The sequence below is a fragment of the Aulostomus chinensis genome, chromosome 19, assembly GCF_037954235.1.
Source record: "Aulostomus chinensis isolate RoL2024-O1b breed Wild chromosome 19, RoL_Achi_v1.0, whole genome shotgun sequence".
NCBI lineage: Eukaryota > Metazoa > Chordata > Actinopteri > Syngnathiformes > Aulostomidae > Aulostomus > Aulostomus chinensis.
In genome coordinates this window covers 4,314,549-4,333,224 of record NC_141338.1, presented here as the reverse complement: position 1 = coordinate 4,333,224, position 18,676 = coordinate 4,314,549, and the positions used below count along the sequence as shown (strand labels likewise).

Genomic DNA, 18,676 nt, shown 5'->3' with positions numbered 1-18,676 from the left:
ATAGATGAGAAAATGTGAAATATGTTAGAAAGATCATGACAAAAATACATAGAGTAATTTCTGTGAATGCATTACACATTGACAGGGTTTATCGTTGGAGCTGTTAACTTTTATCAACCAACAACAATAATTTAAAAAAACAACACTAGAAGCATAAAAAGAAGAAACAGGACATTAGACCAGGAGATCTGCACAGACAGACGTCACGCTGGGCCACTAAAATATAAAGAATGCCGGATAAATTCTCTGGTTTGAAGGTTTCCTAGTTTTTAAAGTTAGTGACTGAATTTATGTTTGGCTTCATTTTCAAATAAGTCAATAAGATGAAAAATACTGAAGTTAAATATGAATTAAATACGAGATTTTGCAAGAATTCAGATTGATGATACAACATATTGATTGGTTTTGGGAGGGTATGTATAAAAAAGGTCAATCATTATGTTTTCAATGCAATGATTTCGTTATAACGAGTTAACTTATCTCGTCACCGCGAGAAATGTTTGTTTGTTTTCCACCGCTGCAAATCAAGAAAAAGTTAAGCTACCTAGTTTAGCAAGTATTTTGGTGAAATACTCCAAATCCAAGTCGGATTTGGGACCAGCTCGGCTCTCTTTGGTCCAGGTAAACGTCACCTTTGGACTCTGACGTAATGATGAGCTCTGCCGTGCGTGACTACGCAATGCAATGTGCGTAATCGCTGAGCAACGGGTTTGGGTCTGGGGTCGAATTTGGCAGAGATTCCGTGGTTTATTGACTCAAGAGACATTTGGTTGGAGTTTACCTGAATGCAGCAGCGGCGAGCAGACATGAAGCGACACGTCCTGCTGCTGCTGCTTGTCTGCTCGGGTGGAACCACCCAGGCTATCGAGCCCATCAGCACTAGCATAGCCGTCGGCATGGCAGCGGCTCTCACGGGCTTCTTAGCGAGTTACCAGAATATTTTCTACTATTTCCACGAGTGCTGTCGACCGGAGTGGATCTCCCTCAACAGAACGGGTAGAGTGCAGACGTCCCGCTAACACACAGCCACCACGTCCCTTTGCGATTGGGATCGTTTCACACTTTAAACGCCTGAGTGACTTCTTTTATCATCAACTGTTTTAACATCATCGGAGCTTTTATTTATGCTGCATCATGATTCAGCCTAGACAAGATTCGAAAGTTTCTAATCTGTCATTGGTACTTTTTTTTTTTTTTTACAGTGACAAGTATTTCCGTTGTCGAACGTTTTTCGTGTTTTTGTCGCGTGTTTATGACGTAAGAGGAAGCTAGTCGGCAAGTTAGCAGGCTGCTTTTGTTTTTTTCCGTGTCAGAGCTCTTATTTATGCTGCATCGTGATTTCAGCCTGTAAAGGTTTCGAAAGCGTCTAAACTGTCATCGGCACTTACAATTCTACTTGTGTTTTCATCCTACAATTTAAAACATTTCCGTTGTCGAACGGTTTTGCTTTGTAGACGCGTGTTTATGACGTAAGATGAAGCTAGTTGCCTGGTTAGCAGGCTGCTGCTGATTTTTGCGTGGTTTCGCCGCGCTGTCATGGTTGTTTTTAGCTTATAACTTTGCAAATGCGAGTCAGTGCGATCGTTTTGAAGATGAAAGCGGCGCATTTAAGTTTGCTGTTCCACGTTTTTTCCGTAGTAGCGGTGTTAGTTAGCACGATTGATCCGATCACCACCACAGTGGTTGTCGGTATCGGCGCGACTTTTGGGCGAAGGATCTTCAACTATTTTCACGAGAGTTGTGAGCCGAAATGGGTGAGCTTCAATGCATCAGGTAAGGCCTCTGGCAGTCGAGTGTGATACCTCCCTTCCACGGACCGTCGTGACAACAACGAAGGTGCAAAAAGACCCATGCACCCATTACGTGTCAGCTCCCCTCAGGTGCCCGTCACACTTTTAGGATCAGATTATAGTCCCGCGGCATCTGCCACACAAGACCACCCCCTGCTGACGTAATAGAAAAAGATTTTGGTCTGCAGGAGGCAAAAGGTGATTTTAGACTTGGTGACTTGTGCTCGTGTTGACGCCCCATAACGCCTTTGCCCCCCCCCCCCCCCCCCCCCGCAGGTCTGGAGGCTGACCTGGAGAGTAAACTGTTCGGACAACACATTGCATCACACATCATCCTGAAGGCTGTGAATGGATTCATGAACAACAACAATCCAAAGAAGCCGCTGGTGCTGTCCCTGCACGGCTGGACCGGCACCGGGAAGAACTTTGTCAGTTCGCTGATCGCTGAAAACATCTACAGGAAGGGAATGGACAGCAGCTTCGTTCACGTTTTCACGTCCGAACTCCACTTTCCTCATGCAAGTCAAATTGAAACCTACAAGGTAAACATGACTGTTGTCCTCTGGGTTCTGGGTCTTTGCCCGGTGTATTGGTCCGTCTTTGACCGTGCTGCCGCCCCTCCTTCCCCAGTCTCAGCTGCAGCAGTGGATCAAGGGCAACGTCACCAACTGCGCTCAGTCCATGTTCATCTTTGACGAGATGGACAAAATGCACCCGGGCTTGATCGACTGTATCAAACCCTACCTGGACTACTACGACAAGCTGGATGGAGTTTCTTATCGCAAGGCCATCTTCATCTTTCTCAGGTGAAAAGATTGAATGTGTTTTCAGTTCATTTGAACCACTTAAGGTCAAAGGGTGGGGGGGGGGGGGTGGTCAGAAGTCTTTAAGAGGAGTTCATTCAAATCTTTCTCTGGGAATGAGACGGAATGCTGGTTGGATTACTTTTATTTGCCGCGATGCCGTCATAAGAGAATGTTATTATGCATTTAGAGGTCTGTTATAAGGTTTTCACTTGAGCCGTGTCAGGGATCAATCCAGGAAACACAACAAGTTCAGTCTGACACGTTGCCCGTCTCTCATCTTCTCCGTAGCAACGCCGGTGGCGAGAGCATCATACAGACGGCTCTGGACTTCTGGAAAGCGGGGCGAGATCGAGAGGAGATCGAGCTCAAAGACCTGGAAACGTTGCTCTCTCTGGCGGTGTTCAACAATAAGAGAAGTGAGTAGAACTTCCATGACTTCTTCTTTGGTGCTGTTGTCATTCAATAAAACTGACCGAATCCTCCTGTAGGTGGTTTATGGCACACGAGCCTGATTGACAAGAACCTGGTGGACTTCTTTGTCCCGTTCCTGCCTTTGGAATACCGTCACGTGGTCCAGTGTGCCATGGCTGGGATGAAAGCCAGAGAACTTAAACCTGACCTGGAAGTTGCAGACAAGGTGGCCAGAGATCTCGTCTATTTCCCCAAATCTGAGCGCGTCTTCTCAGTCAAGGGCTGTAAGACGATAGACAGCAAGCTGGACTACTACACATAGTCGTCTTCCGGAGGACACGTTTGAATAACTGAGCGCACTTTTAAAGACTCGGCCAAATGACTGCAGAGAAAGTGGGGATTCTCCCTCTCTGTCCGTCTGAACTTGTGAAGGGTATCCGGAGACGTTCTCCAGCGTTCCATCACACCGACACCGAGCAAAGAAGCTGATGAACACGCCGGTTCTGATCCGGGCGGCCCGATCTCTCCTGTTAAATCTCAACACATCCAGAGCCTTGAAGACTGTTTTGCTTTCCCAAGAGCCTTTGCAGCCCAGACCTAACAGGGCAGCCTAGCGTCAGTCATGAAATGTCACTGTTGTGCTTTTAAAACCTTTATTTCTTGTTTAGTTTTTGTTGTGGAAACACATGCCTTTTATTCTTTAAAATTTTTTTTTTTTTTAATTTACGGGTATCCCACTTTATATATATATATAAAAAAAAAATAAAAAATCCAGATTGTCCAGACTGTGGCTCGACTCTCCAAAAGGCAGAGAACGTTTTATGTGAACACCAAAATCATTACCAGTTAACTTTTTGTCATTAAAAGTGGAATATTTCCTCAACTGGACATTGAAGCTGCACTGGGACACCGGAGTGCTGTTCTCTGAAGAGTCCATTTTAATATGTAACATTTTGAACTCTTGGCACTGTTCAGAATGCAATGTGATATCGTAAACAACAGTGTGGACATAATATCAGTGCTTTTTTATTCTTCTGGTAAAATGTTTCTTGGAAAACAAGATAATCTGCACTACATTTAGGTTTTTTTTTTAAAGCAGCCTTAACGTTGTCAAGGAAGGAAATGTTGTTTGTGTTAACCATAAAAAAAATGCCATGAAACTTTTTCTTTTTTCCCCATAAAGTTGCTCGGTTACTGAAGTGAATTTTTAAAGTAACGTTGGTGAGGACGTCCAGTAAAAGCAAAGACCGAGCTTGTCTGCTGTCAACACACCTGGAAAACACATCAATAAAACATTTTTCTCTAATTTTTCTGATGACGTACTCCAGACTGAGTGTGAGACTGGGAGTGAACAATCTCTCTAGGTGATGGCGGTGAAAAGGTGACCTCATAGCGCCTGTAGGAACAGCATAGCACATCTGGAGTGCGGTGGATGAGGATGAACTCAGAGCTGAAAATTTGGACGGAGACGGCAGTTACGCAAAAACTAAATGTGTTGCAAAATGCAACTGTGCAAAGTGCAGTTTGGTTGTGCGGTCGATGCTGGCGGCGAAGATTTAGCTGAGAATGAAGCCAAGTTGGGGACTAAAGCAGCAACGATCCTGTGGCAAAACGTCTTCTGCCCTTCGATTTATCAAACGTGATGACAAAATAATGCAGAGCCCACGATGACACAGGAAGGAAGACGCTTGTTAGGAAATTCAAACTGCTTCAAAGGTGGATCCTCTCAACCTCCCATCCAGGGTCGCCTGGAAAGATACTTCAACAGTTTAACATCATCGGAAAACCTTTGCAACACTCAGATGACGTAAACACTCCAGCGCTTGAAAAAGGAAGTGTTTTATTTGTATTTTACAGAGCCGTTTTACTTTAAATTGACTGAAGAGTTTGAAGGACTTCATGCAAGTTTTTTCAAGTATCAAACGTAGTAATCTGACTGCTGTACATCCTCTTATATAACATATATACAACCAACGTCTGGACTGCGGCAAAATATATCCCTTTTAATGTGACTGTCAATGAATGACTTCCTCAAAGAAAAGCCAGTTTGAAGGCATCTTTTCTTGATCACTAAAAACGTGATTAAAACAGGTTCAATATTCACATCTGCACAAGTAAAAAAAAGGCCTATAAACATAATGAATACTTGGGGGAATCTGCATTATTTCAGTCAAATTAGTCAGCCTGTGCATTGGTTGCAGTAAGCATTATCTAATTTGGTGGTGGCTTAAAAACATGTTGAAACTACACGTAGCCATGTTCAAAATGCTAGTGACAGCCAGCCTAGCTGTGCTGCTTCATGAATGACAGACAGAAGTATATTCAGTCATAAATTAAATTCAACAGAGATTAGATTTTCAAAGAAGGCGAGCCAGCGGCAGGTTCTTCTCAATGGCTTTCATCCTTCTTCCACTTCTGTAAAAATGTCACTCAAGAAATACTGAGACACGCTGATGGGCTCCACTTCTACACAGTCGCTTTGTTGAGAAACTGAGACCTGGAACACAGGAAAACAGGACTCTTCACTCCATGAGGTTAATATTCCCCTGGGCTCAGGTGGCACTGGTGAAGCCTCCTTACCTCGGTCACAGTGAGGGAAGCGCTAGGAGTCGAGTCTGAGTCGCTGGGCTCAGCAGTCTGTTCAGTCTCAGCTTGTCTTTTTGAGGGGGTAAAGGAGCGGGCTTCCCCTGGCGTCTCTGGTGGGCTGCTTGGAGCGACCGTGTGTGACACGGAGGCTGCGGGAGACGGGGGGGTCTGTGGTCTTGCCGTTTTCTGAGTACTAACCTTGGAGGCGGCACACGGAGGATTCTTTGAACCTGCGGGGATGTTTGTCTCAGAGAGGAAGGAAGAGAAGCTGTGGGGTTTTCTAGGCACAGGGGAAAAAAAAAGTTATTACAATAACGAGATAGACCAGTTTCCCACTGCACGCCTGCACACACACAGGCGTCTACTGGGAAATCGCCCCACTTTTGTGTGTTTTTCCCTCACCTATCCGGAGTGCTGGTTCTAGTCTGGGGGGCCAAGCTGTTATCCTCAAGGTTCTTGAGGGCCTTGTTTCCTTCATGTGCGTCATCAGGTTCTCGCTGTCTGGGAGGTCTGGGGAGCTCTGGGATCTGATGGGTGTTTGCTTGGACCGGGACCGACTCTGCTTCCTCATAAGCCAGGACCTTACTAGCCTGCTTCTTCCTTGAAGCGCTCGGTTTGACCTGCAGTTTTGCTGTTTCAAAGACAGAGAGGGACATGATGAGGAGGAGCTTTCAGTGATGAAGAGGTATCTCTCCTCTGTATACCTCTTCTTCCGGTTTGTCTCGTCTTCGTCGCGGGGATGTTGCTTTCCTCACTATCCCCCACAGTCTGCGGTGGGTCGACCCCTGTACCCTCTATTCAAATACAGAGCGGACTCAACATCAGCAATACAACAATAATTACAGGGTTCAAAGGCAATAATAGAGAAAAATATAATTTCCATACCACATGGATCAACTGGATTCTCCCTGAATGAGCTCTGATGGGGCAGAATAACAAATTATAGAAAAATGTTATTACTTTTCAGTCACACATCATCCTATGGCATCGGTCAGCCCTGTTCTCTGGCCTTTCACTTACTATATATCCAACTGGCCCGGTCTCTGGGACGAGTCCTGACCCACCAGTCTCCTCCGTGGACACAGGCACAAAAACGGTTGGGAGGGAACCGTCTTCCTCTGCTGCTGCTACACTCTCACCAGGAACACTACGGTGGGGACGGTTGTAGAATCACACACGGAACACGAGCGGCAACGTGAATGCAAGTACAATGAGAGCGCTAACCTCTGAAGCTGCACTGGAGCAGGAAGATCTGGGAGGGGCTCAGAGGGATTATCCATCACCTCCCCTGAAGAACTGACTGGGATCTCAGTCAGAGAGAGAATGAAAAATGGTTCGTCTGGATCTGACGGCACTGTCAGCACTGAGATGAGAGTAAGACAGGCTTTAGACCAAACCGTGGTGCGTAAATAATGTGCAGAAAAGCACAAGCGCCTTACTCTCTGGAAATATTGTGAAACTGGAATAGCCTTGGGTCCCTCCTATACTTGCCAGCGTTGCTTCCTGGGATTGTCAAGGGAGGCAGAAAACAACATCAGGGGTGAATGCTTTATCTCTCAGCTCAAAGTTCCATTAGCAAGTGCAGTGACGAGGTGTGTTGTTTTTGGTGCAATCCACAATCACACCTGGAGCACCGACGCCAAAATCCTCCAACCACACATGCAAGTATCAGGTGATATGCCTCTTTTACTCACCTGATTAGACACCTCAGGTACTTGTGTCACAAAGCCCAAGGAGGACCCAGCGTCATTTTGAGGTGACGCTCGGTTTATTACTTGTTCAATAGCTCCCTCTACTGGTTCCTGAATGTCAGGTTGGACGCCGGACACTGGTCTGTGTGAACCAGAAGCATCCAAGCAAGAGCCAGTGGCTGTGGAAAAGAACATCCGTGATCCTGATAAGCAGCTCAGCATTCCTTGAGCAGAAGGAGCCTATGTTTGTAAGGTCAAACCTGCGTCTGCTTGTGTTGCGCTCTCGGTTTGTTGAGGTTGTGGAGCTCGACTGCCACGGCCGAGGTTGGGTTTGGGTTTAACGAGTCTGCCTCGACGAGTCTGAGGGCCTTTTCTTGATGGTTTACAGGAGGCCCCTGAAGTATTATCATCACGGCTTGAAAAAAAGGAAAATACCGTTAAAGAAAAACTTCTCATTATCATTCAGTGTCTTAATCAGAAAAAACTGGGACTCGTCTACAAATTTCTCCCGAACCAATAATTGTGACAATCAATGCTAACAATTCCTTACCATTGGGGGGCTTGAGATGTGTCCATGCTTTGGTTTATTTCCCTGGTTTCAGAACTTAGTTTGACAACATCTTGACTTTTGATCGCTGGTGTATTCTCAGTGGATGATTGCTGGACGCTTTCACTTGGTTGTGGTGTGGACTGTCCATTGTCAGGGCGTAAGGTTGTATTTTTTGACTCTGCCAAACTACCCTCTGAAGCCTGGACGTTTGGAACTAAATGTGAATCCAAAATTTGTTGGGTGTGTGACTCAATGGCTCTGAAGGACATGTCAAACTCTGAGTCTGCAACAGGTCTAACCTCCACCTTGCCATGATCTGAAGTGCTGTCCATTTTGGTTTCCTCTTCAACCGCAGGTTTTTCGTTGCTTTTGATTTTAGGAGCTGTCGATACAGACCGATTCTCCGCAACCAATGTTGTTACGGTGACATTACTGTCAGAGGAGCCACCCTCTTCATTTATTCTGTTCCCTGACTGTTCCAACAGTGGGCTCTTCATTTGTTTGCTGTTTGTGATGTCTGGTTCAGTTTGCGCCCTGTCTACTGGCTGTTGTTCTGAGGCAGCATTTGACGCGCTGCTCATCTGCGGCGATAGTTTACTGATATCTTTTGGCTGCACCTTTGACTGTACTGTTCTCGGGGCTAATCCTAAATTGGGTTTGGCTTTGGCGATGCGTCGCCTTCGCTGGGTTGCATTTTGTTTTGAGTCCTCCAAGCTTGAAACCTTGTGAAGGCCGGTATTTGTCTGGGTCACTTCAGCTGAGGGCAATTCCTCTTCGGGTTTATGTGTAAATTCCAATGTTGGCATCAAAACTGAAGCAGAACCAATACTGTGACTTTCTATACAAGGGTTGGTATTGAAGGTTGATGATAATTCTGCCTCCGCTACCGTACTGTCCGTGGATTCAGGCTTCAAAGTTGCGCTACAGTCTGATGTGGTTGGAGGTTTAGGCTGGACAGATCTTGGAGTCGGTGGTAGGTTTGGTTTGCTCGTTTCTAACTGACACCGATTTGGACAAGTCACTGCCTCTTCCATCGCTTCAGGCTGAATGTTGGGTAACTCTTCTACAGATGCAACAGGATTGTTGCCGCTATCTTGTGATGGGGATTCATTCACATTTTCTCCTCCTCCAACTTGCAAATCTGTGATTGTGTCAACTGTCACAACTTTACTACAATCTGTGTTTCCAACATGAGGCAATGGTTTATCACCTGTGGATTCAGATGTTGCCCCTTTGTCTGCGGTAGCCTGTTCCCACCTAGGGTCAATCTGGGCTTCAGGAAAGCAGTGACTCTTGTTTTCAGGGGCAACCAGATCCAATGTTGCTGCAGCCGAATCAACATGATCAAGAAGTCCAATGTGCATCACCTCTGTTGATGACGGTTCCTCTGTGGGTATACAAGTAGAGCCCAAATCCATGGTGGATATCAAAGCTGAACCAGAACCAGTGCTTTGGCTTATAGAAGAGGGAGTTTGTTGTAATTCAACATCTCCTTTAGTTTTGGATTCAAGGTCTGAAGATGGGCGGCCCCCCTTCTCCCCAGGGTCCTTTGTGGTAGGAAGTTTAGACCCTACAGTTCTTGATCTCTGCTGTAGGTTTGGTTTGGCTTTTTGGAATCGACTCTTCCTGGTCCGATTAGTAGATAAGACTTCATTTTCTTCTTTCTGACTGACAGGTAACTCTTCAAGCACAGCAGATGTGGTGGGACTGACAGTGCTTTCTGTCACTGGTGATGGATTTTCATTTGCTTCTAGTCCCACTTGTGATTCTGTGACTGTGCCGGATCTCAGCAGATTAGAATTCTCCTTTCTCTCAACAGGAGACGTCAGTTTTTCATGTATAGTTTGAGATGTTGATTCTCCTTTGCTTGTAGGCTGTTCCAAAATAGGGTTGACCTGCACTTCAGATGAGCCGTGACGTGTTTCAGGGGAACCTGGATCCAATTTTGCTGAGTCTACCTGACCACCAAGTCCAACAAGTGTCTCGCTCTCTTCAGTTGATGACGTCTCCTCTGTGGCTGTGTGAGTAGAGCCTAAATTCACGGGTGGTGTTAAATCTGACGCGGACCTACTGTTTGGACTTACAGAAGGGGTGGTATGAATTGGTTGTGATTCTGCCTCTGCTATAGTTTCTGATTCAAAGTTCGAGGATTGGCTGGAATCTCTCTCTGTAGGGTCTCCTGTGGTTGGAGCTTTGGACCGTACACTTCTCGATCTCTGCGGTAGAATTGGTTTAACCTTTTGGAATCGGCTTTTCCTGGTCTGACTGACAGGAGGCTCCTCTGAAGCAGCAGCATGGTGGCTGCTTTCTTGGCCTGCGACAGAGTCTGAGATTGATTCTTGCTGAACTTGTGATTCTGTGGCTGACATGCCAGATGTTGCCAGATTATTGCTGATAATTTCAACTTCTTCTGCATGGGAGATCAGGATTTCATCCGCGGAACTCGTGTCCATGGTGGTCTGCCCCATGATGGATTCAAACTGGGCTTCAGAATAACTCTGTTTTTCAGAGGAGATTGTACCTTCTACCAGTGCTGGACACCCTCCTGCTATTTTAGAAGTTGCTTCCTCCAAAGATGACAGTTTTTCCAAACCTTGGGAAACATCAGGAGAAGCTGTTTTGCTCTCTACGGGTGTCCTAACTGTTGATGCATCTGTTTGGGATTTTGACGGGGCAGTCCGTGAGGCTCGGTCAACATTAGGTTTTGGTTTTACCTTGGATGATCGTCCTCTTGTGACCTGAGGAGAATCTGTCTTTGAAATCTCTAGATTTGAAGGTAACTGAGGTGTTTGATCAGAAACAGTCCTCTGCTCACTACATTTTTGATCACTGGTCTTCACAATGGGCGTGGCATCAATTTGAGACCAGGACTCATTATTTGCGGCATTGTTTTGTGGCTCCACAGAGGAAACAGTCTTTACTGCTTCTGTAGAAACAGCCGGGGTAGCATCACATTCCTCTTGTCCAAGAGGCTCTGCTGCAATATCTTCCTCTGGATGTCGGCTGATATCACTGACACTGACTGATGTGCCTGCAGTTAAATACAATGACACACTTTTAATTGCAATCTAATAAAATTGAGTAATTTTTCTTAAAATAATGAATCAGGTAGCATCTGTGTCTTTGACCTGTTTCGTGATCCTCGGCGGCTGTTTGACTCTGTGCTGACTGAGAGAGATGGGTCAGGTTGCCGATGGTTAACAGGGTTTGAGCAGCCTCGTTGTAGCTCTCAACTTCAGACACTAAAACAAACAAAACAAAAAAAAAGTTGCACCAGAAAATTAATACTCTGTAGCATGTAAAAAATATACTCTTGTTAGGGAAATGTTTGGAATCCATCCACTACATACCTTCCGCATGTTCTGATGAAAGGAAGTCTATAACATCCTGGAGGGTAAACACACAACACAATGAATTACATCAAAAGCTTCAAGTGGAAGTCAGGTCTATCGCCTTATTTCCACATGCCGATGCCTGGCATTGGTAATTTTGTATATTATGAGTATAAAACCTCTACAAAGGCCATGGAAACACCCATCAATTGCAGTAGCTGAGAATGAACAGCTAATTCATCTGCTTTTTGACTACACATGTGGAATATCTGCTTTAAATCTTTCAGAGATGATGCAGAGAGAGAAAAACCTTGTTATTTAGCTCCCTTGTAGCCTGTTAGCTTATTTTTTTCCCCTGTGATCAGAGAGGTTTCCATAGCAACTAATGGATTGTCACATGTATTGACACATTTCCAGAATCTAAATGTGGAAATAAGATGTCAGACTTTTTATCCCGAGGGTGAATTAGCATAAATGGATAGGCGGTCTTACAATAGCCCAAGTTCTGTCTTTTACTTTTAAAAAAGTGCTTCAGTGAATGAGACATGACTGCCACATCGTGGCTAATGCTGATTCTAAAATAACAGTTTGTTTGCAACATAGCATGAATCAATTTAAAGTGGGCAGAACTTAATATTAGCTCTCCACTGAAACTGAAAATACAGGGAAACTGATGGAAGTGTCTTACAAATACATCACAGTGATGTGGACTGCATGAAGATAAAACCATGTGAACATTTTAAGACAACAACATATTAAAAGTAGTAGAACTGGGCTTGTGTATTTAACTGAAATGGTATGAATGGCACTTACAACCAGCAAGTCCAGCTGATGCTCACAAGGGTCAGCTGTGCCTGTCTCATTTTGCGCCTGCTCACATGAGGCGTCGGGACAGAGAGCATCTTGGGAGATGCCCAACACATCAGGCATGTTGGCCAAGATATCAAGCTACGTGTGAAATGGAGGGAGCCAGAGTGGAGGGTGTGAATTATGGAATGTAAAAGCATGCACAAAGAAAAAAAAACAAACAAAACAAAAAACAAAGGCAAACAATGCAAAAATGTAAGACACGTCAACATAAAATGAATGGTTGGTGTTTTCATTTGTGTTCTGATTTTATTAAATACCTCCTCCATTGTCTCCTCCACCTCTGAGATCTCAGTTTGAGGGGGGCGCAGGCTGGCAGGCACAAAGACTGGGGAATTGCCGGAGCTACACGCCGGCCACTCCTCAACCAACTCCTCATCCTCCCTCTGCCCTTCATCATCCTCATCGCTGCATTCTGACTGAGAGGCCCTGAGGGTGACCAGTTTGGACTTTTTGGAATCTTGGGTTGATGCCTGGGACGAGCTTCCTCTTTTACGAGAGCATTTGGGTTTAGGCTGAGCAGCGGACCGTGCTGGTGCAGCCTGAGTGGATTCTGATGCATCGTCCTTGGCAGGGTAATTTAAGAGCTTGGTAGGTTTGGGCACTCTTCCATACCTACAAAAGATGAACCCCTTCTTACCAATAATGACCAAAGCCATTTTCTCTGGTAAGAAGGAATGATTTTGAAGATAATAAAGAGAAAGAGCATAGATTGTACCTGGTCGGTCTTGAAGGTGGAGCAGCGTAGTCCTCTTCTTCAGAGGAAACGCTGTCATTGGCTGACTTCTTCTCCTGTGGTGCCTCTTTATCCACCTACAAGGTTAAGGTGACGTTCAGCAGGACAGATAAGCAATCTGCAGAAAGATCTGATGAGTTTACCAGGAACCAAAATAAAAACCTGATCTGTAGAGGCTCCGTCACTCACATTCTCCTCCCCTTCATCTGACACGCTCTCTTTGGCCTTTGCAGTGGTCGGTTGAGGCTTTTTACTCCACTTGCGGCCTAACGGCAGAAGCGGTTTTGGCGCTCCTCCTCGTGAAAGTTTTGCTGGCTTGACTTGGGTGCTCTTAGCCGTAATCTCTGCGTTTTCAGACCTGATGAGTGAGAAACATTGACATTTTGGGGCAAACTGAAAGTGCATGGTCAGCATTTCTGTCTCCGTTTGTAGAGTTTTTAGTCGTACTTGTCTGGATTTGTACTGTCCTCGGGAAGTGCTGCTTCCACGTCTTCAGGGATACACGCCTCATCTGAGTAAAATAAGGAAAGCATTAGTTTGTGATCAACAGGGCCACGCCCACACGCTAAACCTGACGTACTAATAAAACTACTACTACTACTACTACTACTACTACTACTACTACTACTACTACTTGATGACCACTTTGTCTCTTCATTAAGGGCTTTCCTCAGGACTATGAATAGAAATTATTTGATAAACTCCTGAGGCAGAACCAGGAGTTGCTAATGGACTAGGAGAACATACATACTCCTCATTTGAAACCTACTATGTTTGGTAGCAACAAGAATATTTCACGCAGGCCGAGCACTCTAGGCTGAACTCATCTGTACCTTGTTCGTTGCTCCCTTCGCCGGTTTTGTTTTTCTTCTGATTTGACTCCTTAGTTGAGGCGTCCTCTTTGCTCTGTCTTTTGCGTTTCCTCTTCGACTTGGAACCGGGGGCTCCTCCCTCATTACAGAGCTGCTCATTCTCTTTCTCTCCCTCCTCTTCCTCCTCCAAGTCAGGGAGTTTATTCTCTTCTTCCTCATCTTCCTCCTCCACATCACTAAGCTTCCTTGCAGCTTTTTTGCCTGTAGAAGGATTGAGAAGGATTCATGCCCTGAGACCCCTAAACGTTTATTCAATAATGGACTTGGGATGTTTAGACTTACCCTTTGTCTTCCTCTTGGACTTTTTCGGAGCCATCTTGTCAGAGATCGACTTGAGTTTCTTCCTGTTTTTCTGTACTTCCAGAATCTTCTCCAGCAGCTTAGAAAAATACTCAATGTCCAGTTTTCGCCTCTCTCCTACAAAAGAATCGGCAAGTATTGGACCATTTCTGTGCGTGTTTGACACGTAAGCTCACCTGCCTGGTGGCTGGGACAAAAACAATACTTACTGAAAGCTTTGTCGATTCTCCACGTGTTCTCACGCTCTTCTTTTTTGAATTTGTTCTGAAAGTTGAAATCAATGTCGTTAACACACACACACACACACACCGGTTTAAGTATGTGAAGAGCTACAATGCCTCCATTTGTATATCGTGATTCTGACCTTTATCTCTGCTCGAGCTCTGTGGGGAAATAGTTGACATATCATTGAAAAGTCTGTCCCAACCATGCTGATCGCCAGGAAGAACATGTCTGTCTCTAAAAAAATAAATAAATAGTTTTTTTAGAGTGATATCATAAAGGTTTTTTCATTTGGATATGCATGAGCCTTGTCCATAAGTACTCCACCTTCACTGGACCAGGGCTTCGAATGGATCCCTTTCCTGAAACTTGAGTATGTTGTCGTGGAGCCGCGCTCAAAGATGGGGTCTCGATCCTGGATTGGGTTTGGTCCTTTTGCTCGCTGGACTTCCACAGTCAAGCTGAGACAAAAATTTGATGAGGGATCCACTCACGCAAAGTTTGTGCATTGTGTCAGTCGTCGTGTTCAAAAAGGTTTTTTTTTCCCCCATTTTGACTACGCAAATGTGTTAGAATCAGATTCCTTCCTCATTGAAAAGCTCCTTCTTACATATTTCCAATGATTCAATGCAAGTTGCATTTTGTGATTTGATAAGTTTCTAGTCTAACGACTAATTTCTGGACAGTTGACCAGTTCAAAGACCCGGTCAACCGCCACAGTGAAGTATTTGAGTTCCATGGACAACATTTACCCCTCATCCCCAGAGAGAGACTCAGAGACTGACATCTGGTTCTTCACAAATTTACTAAGTGATTCATTTTTTTTTCCAGACATCATAAGTCACTGCCTACCATGAGGGAAAAGACAATAACCTATCTCAGAGCCTCCACGGGTCCACTCACCTCTCCTCATCAATGATCAGAGAGCCATCTTCTGCTACTTTGACCTGTGGAACCATAAGCGCTTCTTCTTGCTCTTCCTCCTCCTCTTCCTCCCCTGCCGCAGCCGATGCTGCCGTTTCTGCTCCCTCCTCCCTCGGGCTCGCCATTTTAGGGCGGACCTCAGGCTGCTGGGCTTTCTCTGGTGATCTGTGACGGAGGAGACGTCGCTTAAATCGACTGTAAACTCAGAAGTATTTTCAACGCAATTTCAAATCATTTGATTTTCCATCAGCATCTATAAGCTAAGCTAGTTCTCCATTTCCTTCCTTGCTTTTAGACTTCTTTCCTTCATAGAAAGCTCCTTTCGAGCATCAGTATTTGAGCTTAGCTCTGATTTCTGGACCCTAAAATGCTATTTATTTACAAATGACATACGTTTCAAATACTTCAGAATCAATGCAAATACAATAAAGGGAGTGTACGGAAAATACAGCATCATTTTATGTCTCATTATGGACGACACAACAAAACTACAAAAGTTTGATACTAAATGGTGGGACAAACTTACTCTTCTCTTCCTGGAGAACTCGGGATAACAGTTTCATTCTCCTGAGCTGTGTCTTCTATACTAGTTCTGGAAAATAAGCACATCATATCAAATACTGTCTGTACTGGCAAGAACCACAGAAAACCAGAGGCTCTGCAGCATAGGCACTCACGACATGGGGTTCGACATCGGCAGGTAGCGGATAAGATCCCTCATGGTCATTTTGGCGGGATCCAAAGTGTATTCTGTTAGACGTGCCTTTTTTTTCTTAAGTTTCTACAACATCAAACAATGGAAATCGTTTATTTTAGTTAGTCGGAACAAATCAGAACAGATGCGGTAGCGGTGAGGTGAGGAGAACGCGGACGACGGGTGTGAGCTCACCTTCTCCTTGTGCATCTCCTGTTTGAGCAGCTCTCGGAGCTTACGGGCCTTTTCCAGCCTCTGCAGGTCTGACGGGTCATTCAGGAGTCTACTCAAGGAGAATGTGGGCGGTGGCGGTGAAGTCCCACTCTTAGATGACAACAGAGTCTTGGCTTTCTCGGATAGCTCTGTGGCTTCTTTGTCAGGTAGAGAGGGGGGGACTTTATCTGGTGGTCTGGGAGGAACTTTCATCTGGCTGTCTGATTTCTTGACACTGACTTCTGACTGATGAGTCTGATTCAACGAGTCGTCAGCTGAAGGTCCTGAGATGCTGGAGGACACGGGGGTGGTTTTAGGTAGCACTTTATGCTGCTTATTGTCCTCAGAGGGCCTCCGTCGCCTTGGAGACTGAAGCCCGTGAGGGGCTGCTGGAGTCTCATCTCTGCTGGATGTTGTTGGGCCACGATCTGAACCTTCAACAAGAGTTTCTGCGATTGCCTTGATAGGAGACTTTGGCGTCCGAGGCAGGGTGGAGGGGCGGCCTGGGGCCACTTTGGGCTTGATAGAAAACCGCTTCCTTCTCTGGACTGCAGCTGAAGAGCTGGTACTTTCCCCATTTTGGTCAACAACATCCCTAGGAAGCAGTCAGAGTGATTGCGTTATTCTTTTTTTTCTTTAAACTTTATTTTGTGTTTTGCCCCTCAGTAGTACCTCACCAGTTCACTCTAGCAAGCTGTCCTGGTGGCTGCAGACCACCACATGCTTCCTCCAACACATGTGGAGTTGTTGGTCACATCATTTCATCTGATGGGGAGGATTTTCACCACAGGGTCATGTTATCACTCCCCCCCCCCGTTCAGAGCCCTGATTGACCAGAGGAGGCGCTAGTGCAGTGTCCAGGACATGCAGCCTCCTCCGGCTTCCCACCCTCAGATGCCGTCAGCTGTGTGTTTACGGACGCTCACTGGGCAACACTGGGAACCAGACTACTTTTTAAGTCAAAGAAATGGAGGGGAAGTGTTTTGATCACCTGTTCTGACAAAAACAAAACATCAAAACTTTGCAGCAGTGTGTCGATGTTGTATCAAAGGAGGGATGTGATGAAATACTACAGCAAAGTCGTTGCTCCACCGTTTATCATTTCTATCTGCAGCTATGAAGCCTAATAAGAAGAATATAACAGCATCAACAGGAGAATCAGAACACATTTGTGTTTCAACACAAACATGTTGATGAGCTCCACTCAGGATGCATCCTAATGGCAGACCATAACAGGGCTGCAAAAAAAAAACAAAAAAAAAAAAACTTAAATGCTCGTTACTCACCCTGAAACTGAAACTTTCTCCGATGGAGCCGCATCAGAGTTTCCGTCGGCCGCAGCAGAAGCTTCAGCCACATCTTTTAGGGCCTCGCTGGCATCCTGATTCCCAGCAGCAGCTTCCTGAGATGCTGGTGCTGTTCTACCGGCGGTACCCACATTGGGCCGGACACTAAACCTTGAGCGGCGAAACATTGTCACCTGAAAACAAGTGATTCCTGCATCAGTAGACTTGTTTGTGAAGAAATGACCGTGTGTGAATGTGCCATTTTAAGTGCAATATCGTAGTGTTGCAGCCACGTGCCGCCCTAAATCTCATATTCTGCCGTCTTAACGAACATCTTAACTTTGACATAAGACCCCTTCAAAAGTCATAGCTCGGGGTGGAGCGGCTGTCTAGCAACCGAAGGGTCACTGGTTCTATCCTCACTTCCCACGGTGACCATGTCCAAGTATCCTTGAGCAAAATGTAAATACGCTTCCTCATGCACTATGAAGATGTGTAGTCTCTCTAAAAACCATGAATACTTTCCTGTCTTGATGCACAACTTTGGATTCGTTTGCAGATAACTTCACCACTGATTTTTTGGTTGATATCCAACATTTACTGACAGATATTTTCACATCTCAATATTCACAATTGGCACCTACTGAAAAACACATGTAAATATTGTTTATTTGGGGGGGGGGGGGGAAGTCATGTTTAATCTTCATTCTAAAACATTTAAAAAAAAACCTCGAAAATACTATTTATACGACACGACTTATAAGATCCTTTTTTTAAATGACAAAAATCTGCAAATACCAAGCAGACATGTTGTGTTTTGATATGATTGTTTGTTTATGCGCCATATTACACTTAATAATCTGCTTTTACGCCACATGTTTAAAGTTACACACGACATTGTTTCAGAGCAAGATGAGACAAACCATCGACGACTCCTGCAGAAGCTGCTATGAACGCCAGTATGATGTAATTCGTATGCAAGCCTCGGCCACTTGTCTACCTGACGGGGACTGACGTCAAAATCGTGGCAGGCGAGAATGAGGAGAATATTTATTCAAGACGAGGGAGAATAAATTAACAAGAAGCCGCGGCACACCTCTAGCGAGCTTTTCTCAACATCAACAACGGACAAAACAAGTGAAAAGGCATTAAATTAGCATTGAAACTGTAGTTTGTGTGTGTGTGTGTGTGTGTGCGTGTGTCTTTTAATGTTCCGTCAATAGTTTCATCACTAACATGGAAGCTTCTTCTGAAAACGTACCTGTTCAATTATCTGCCGTTTGCGGGGAGAAATTAAATATCATTCATCAGCGAAAAGCGAGTACAGCACATTAGCACCGCAGATGCATGCACACAGCCACTAATCCGCCATGTTGGTCGTGACGTTGTATTTCCG

The 18,676-nt window shown here is 45.1% G+C and overlaps 2 protein-coding genes across 3 annotated transcripts; one reads left to right on the top strand and one right to left on the bottom strand.

The window, feature by feature from the left end:
* The first annotated feature begins 660 nt into the window (after window positions 1-660).
* tor1 (torsin family 1) lies at window positions 661-4,313 on the top strand. 2 transcript variants are annotated; one of them, XM_086186968.1, is made up of 5 exons: window positions 661-996; window positions 2,067-2,332; window positions 2,421-2,596; window positions 2,885-3,012; window positions 3,085-4,313. In XM_086186968.1, exons 1-5 carry the CDS (start codon window positions 786-788, stop codon window positions 3,327-3,329), a joined length of 1,026 nt encoding a protein of 341 aa, XP_086043094.1. In that variant the 5' UTR covers window positions 661-785; the 3' UTR covers window positions 3,330-4,313. The 2 variants fall into 2 exon arrangements, with proteins under 2 accessions (XP_086043094.1, XP_086043095.1); XM_086186969.1 differs by lacking the exon at window positions 661-996 and adding an exon at window positions 1,183-1,773.
* Window positions 4,314-4,850: 537 nt separating this feature from the next.
* Window positions 4,851-18,676, bottom strand: LOC147243723 (uncharacterized). The gene is made up of 29 exons (XM_086186967.1): window positions 18,542-18,676; window positions 17,281-17,474; window positions 15,977-16,589; window positions 15,765-15,868; window positions 15,614-15,679; window positions 15,067-15,252; window positions 14,491-14,624; window positions 14,306-14,400; window positions 14,151-14,205; window positions 13,924-14,058; window positions 13,603-13,842; window positions 13,217-13,280; window positions 12,932-13,127; window positions 12,752-12,846; window positions 12,294-12,648; window positions 11,980-12,114; window positions 11,185-11,221; window positions 10,963-11,076; window positions 7,835-10,865; window positions 7,545-7,699; window positions 7,288-7,463; window positions 7,033-7,096; window positions 6,818-6,956; window positions 6,614-6,740; window positions 6,479-6,512; window positions 6,298-6,387; window positions 5,996-6,224; window positions 5,588-5,873; window positions 4,851-5,504 (listed from the first exon to the last, which is right to left on the bottom strand). Exons 2-29 carry the CDS (start codon window positions 17,466-17,468, stop codon window positions 5,406-5,408), a joined length of 7,242 nt encoding a protein of 2,413 aa, XP_086043093.1. The 5' UTR covers window positions 17,469-17,474; window positions 18,542-18,676; the 3' UTR covers window positions 4,851-5,405.

What these genes read in the sequence shown, in the direction of transcription:
- tor1 (XM_086186968.1), top strand. Translation starts at nt 786, where the DNA reads ATGCAGCAGCGGCGAGCAGACATGAAGCGACACGTCCTGCTGCTGCTG. An exon ending in GATCTCCCTCAACAGAACGG is followed by an intron (nt 997 to 2,066) that starts GTAGAGTGCAGA and finishes CCCCCCCCGCAG; the next exon opens with GTCTGGAGGCTGACCTGGAG. An exon ending in GTCAAATTGAAACCTACAAG is followed by an intron (nt 2,333 to 2,420) that starts GTAAACATGACT and finishes CTCCTTCCCCAG; the next exon opens with TCTCAGCTGCAGCAGTGGAT.
- LOC147243723 (XM_086186967.1), bottom strand. Translation starts at nt 17,468, where the DNA reads ATGTTTCGCCGCTCAAGGTTTAGTGTCCGGCCCAATGTGGGTACCGCC. An exon ending in CTGATCATTGATGAGGAGAG is followed by an intron (nt 14,625 to 15,066) that starts GTGAGTGGACCC and finishes TTTTTGTCTCAG; the next exon opens with CTTGACTGTGGAAGTCCAGC. An exon ending in ACATCTCAAGCCCCCCAATG is followed by an intron (nt 7,700 to 7,834) that starts GTAAGGAATTGT and finishes CTTTTTTTCAAG; the next exon opens with CCGTGATGATAATACTTCAG.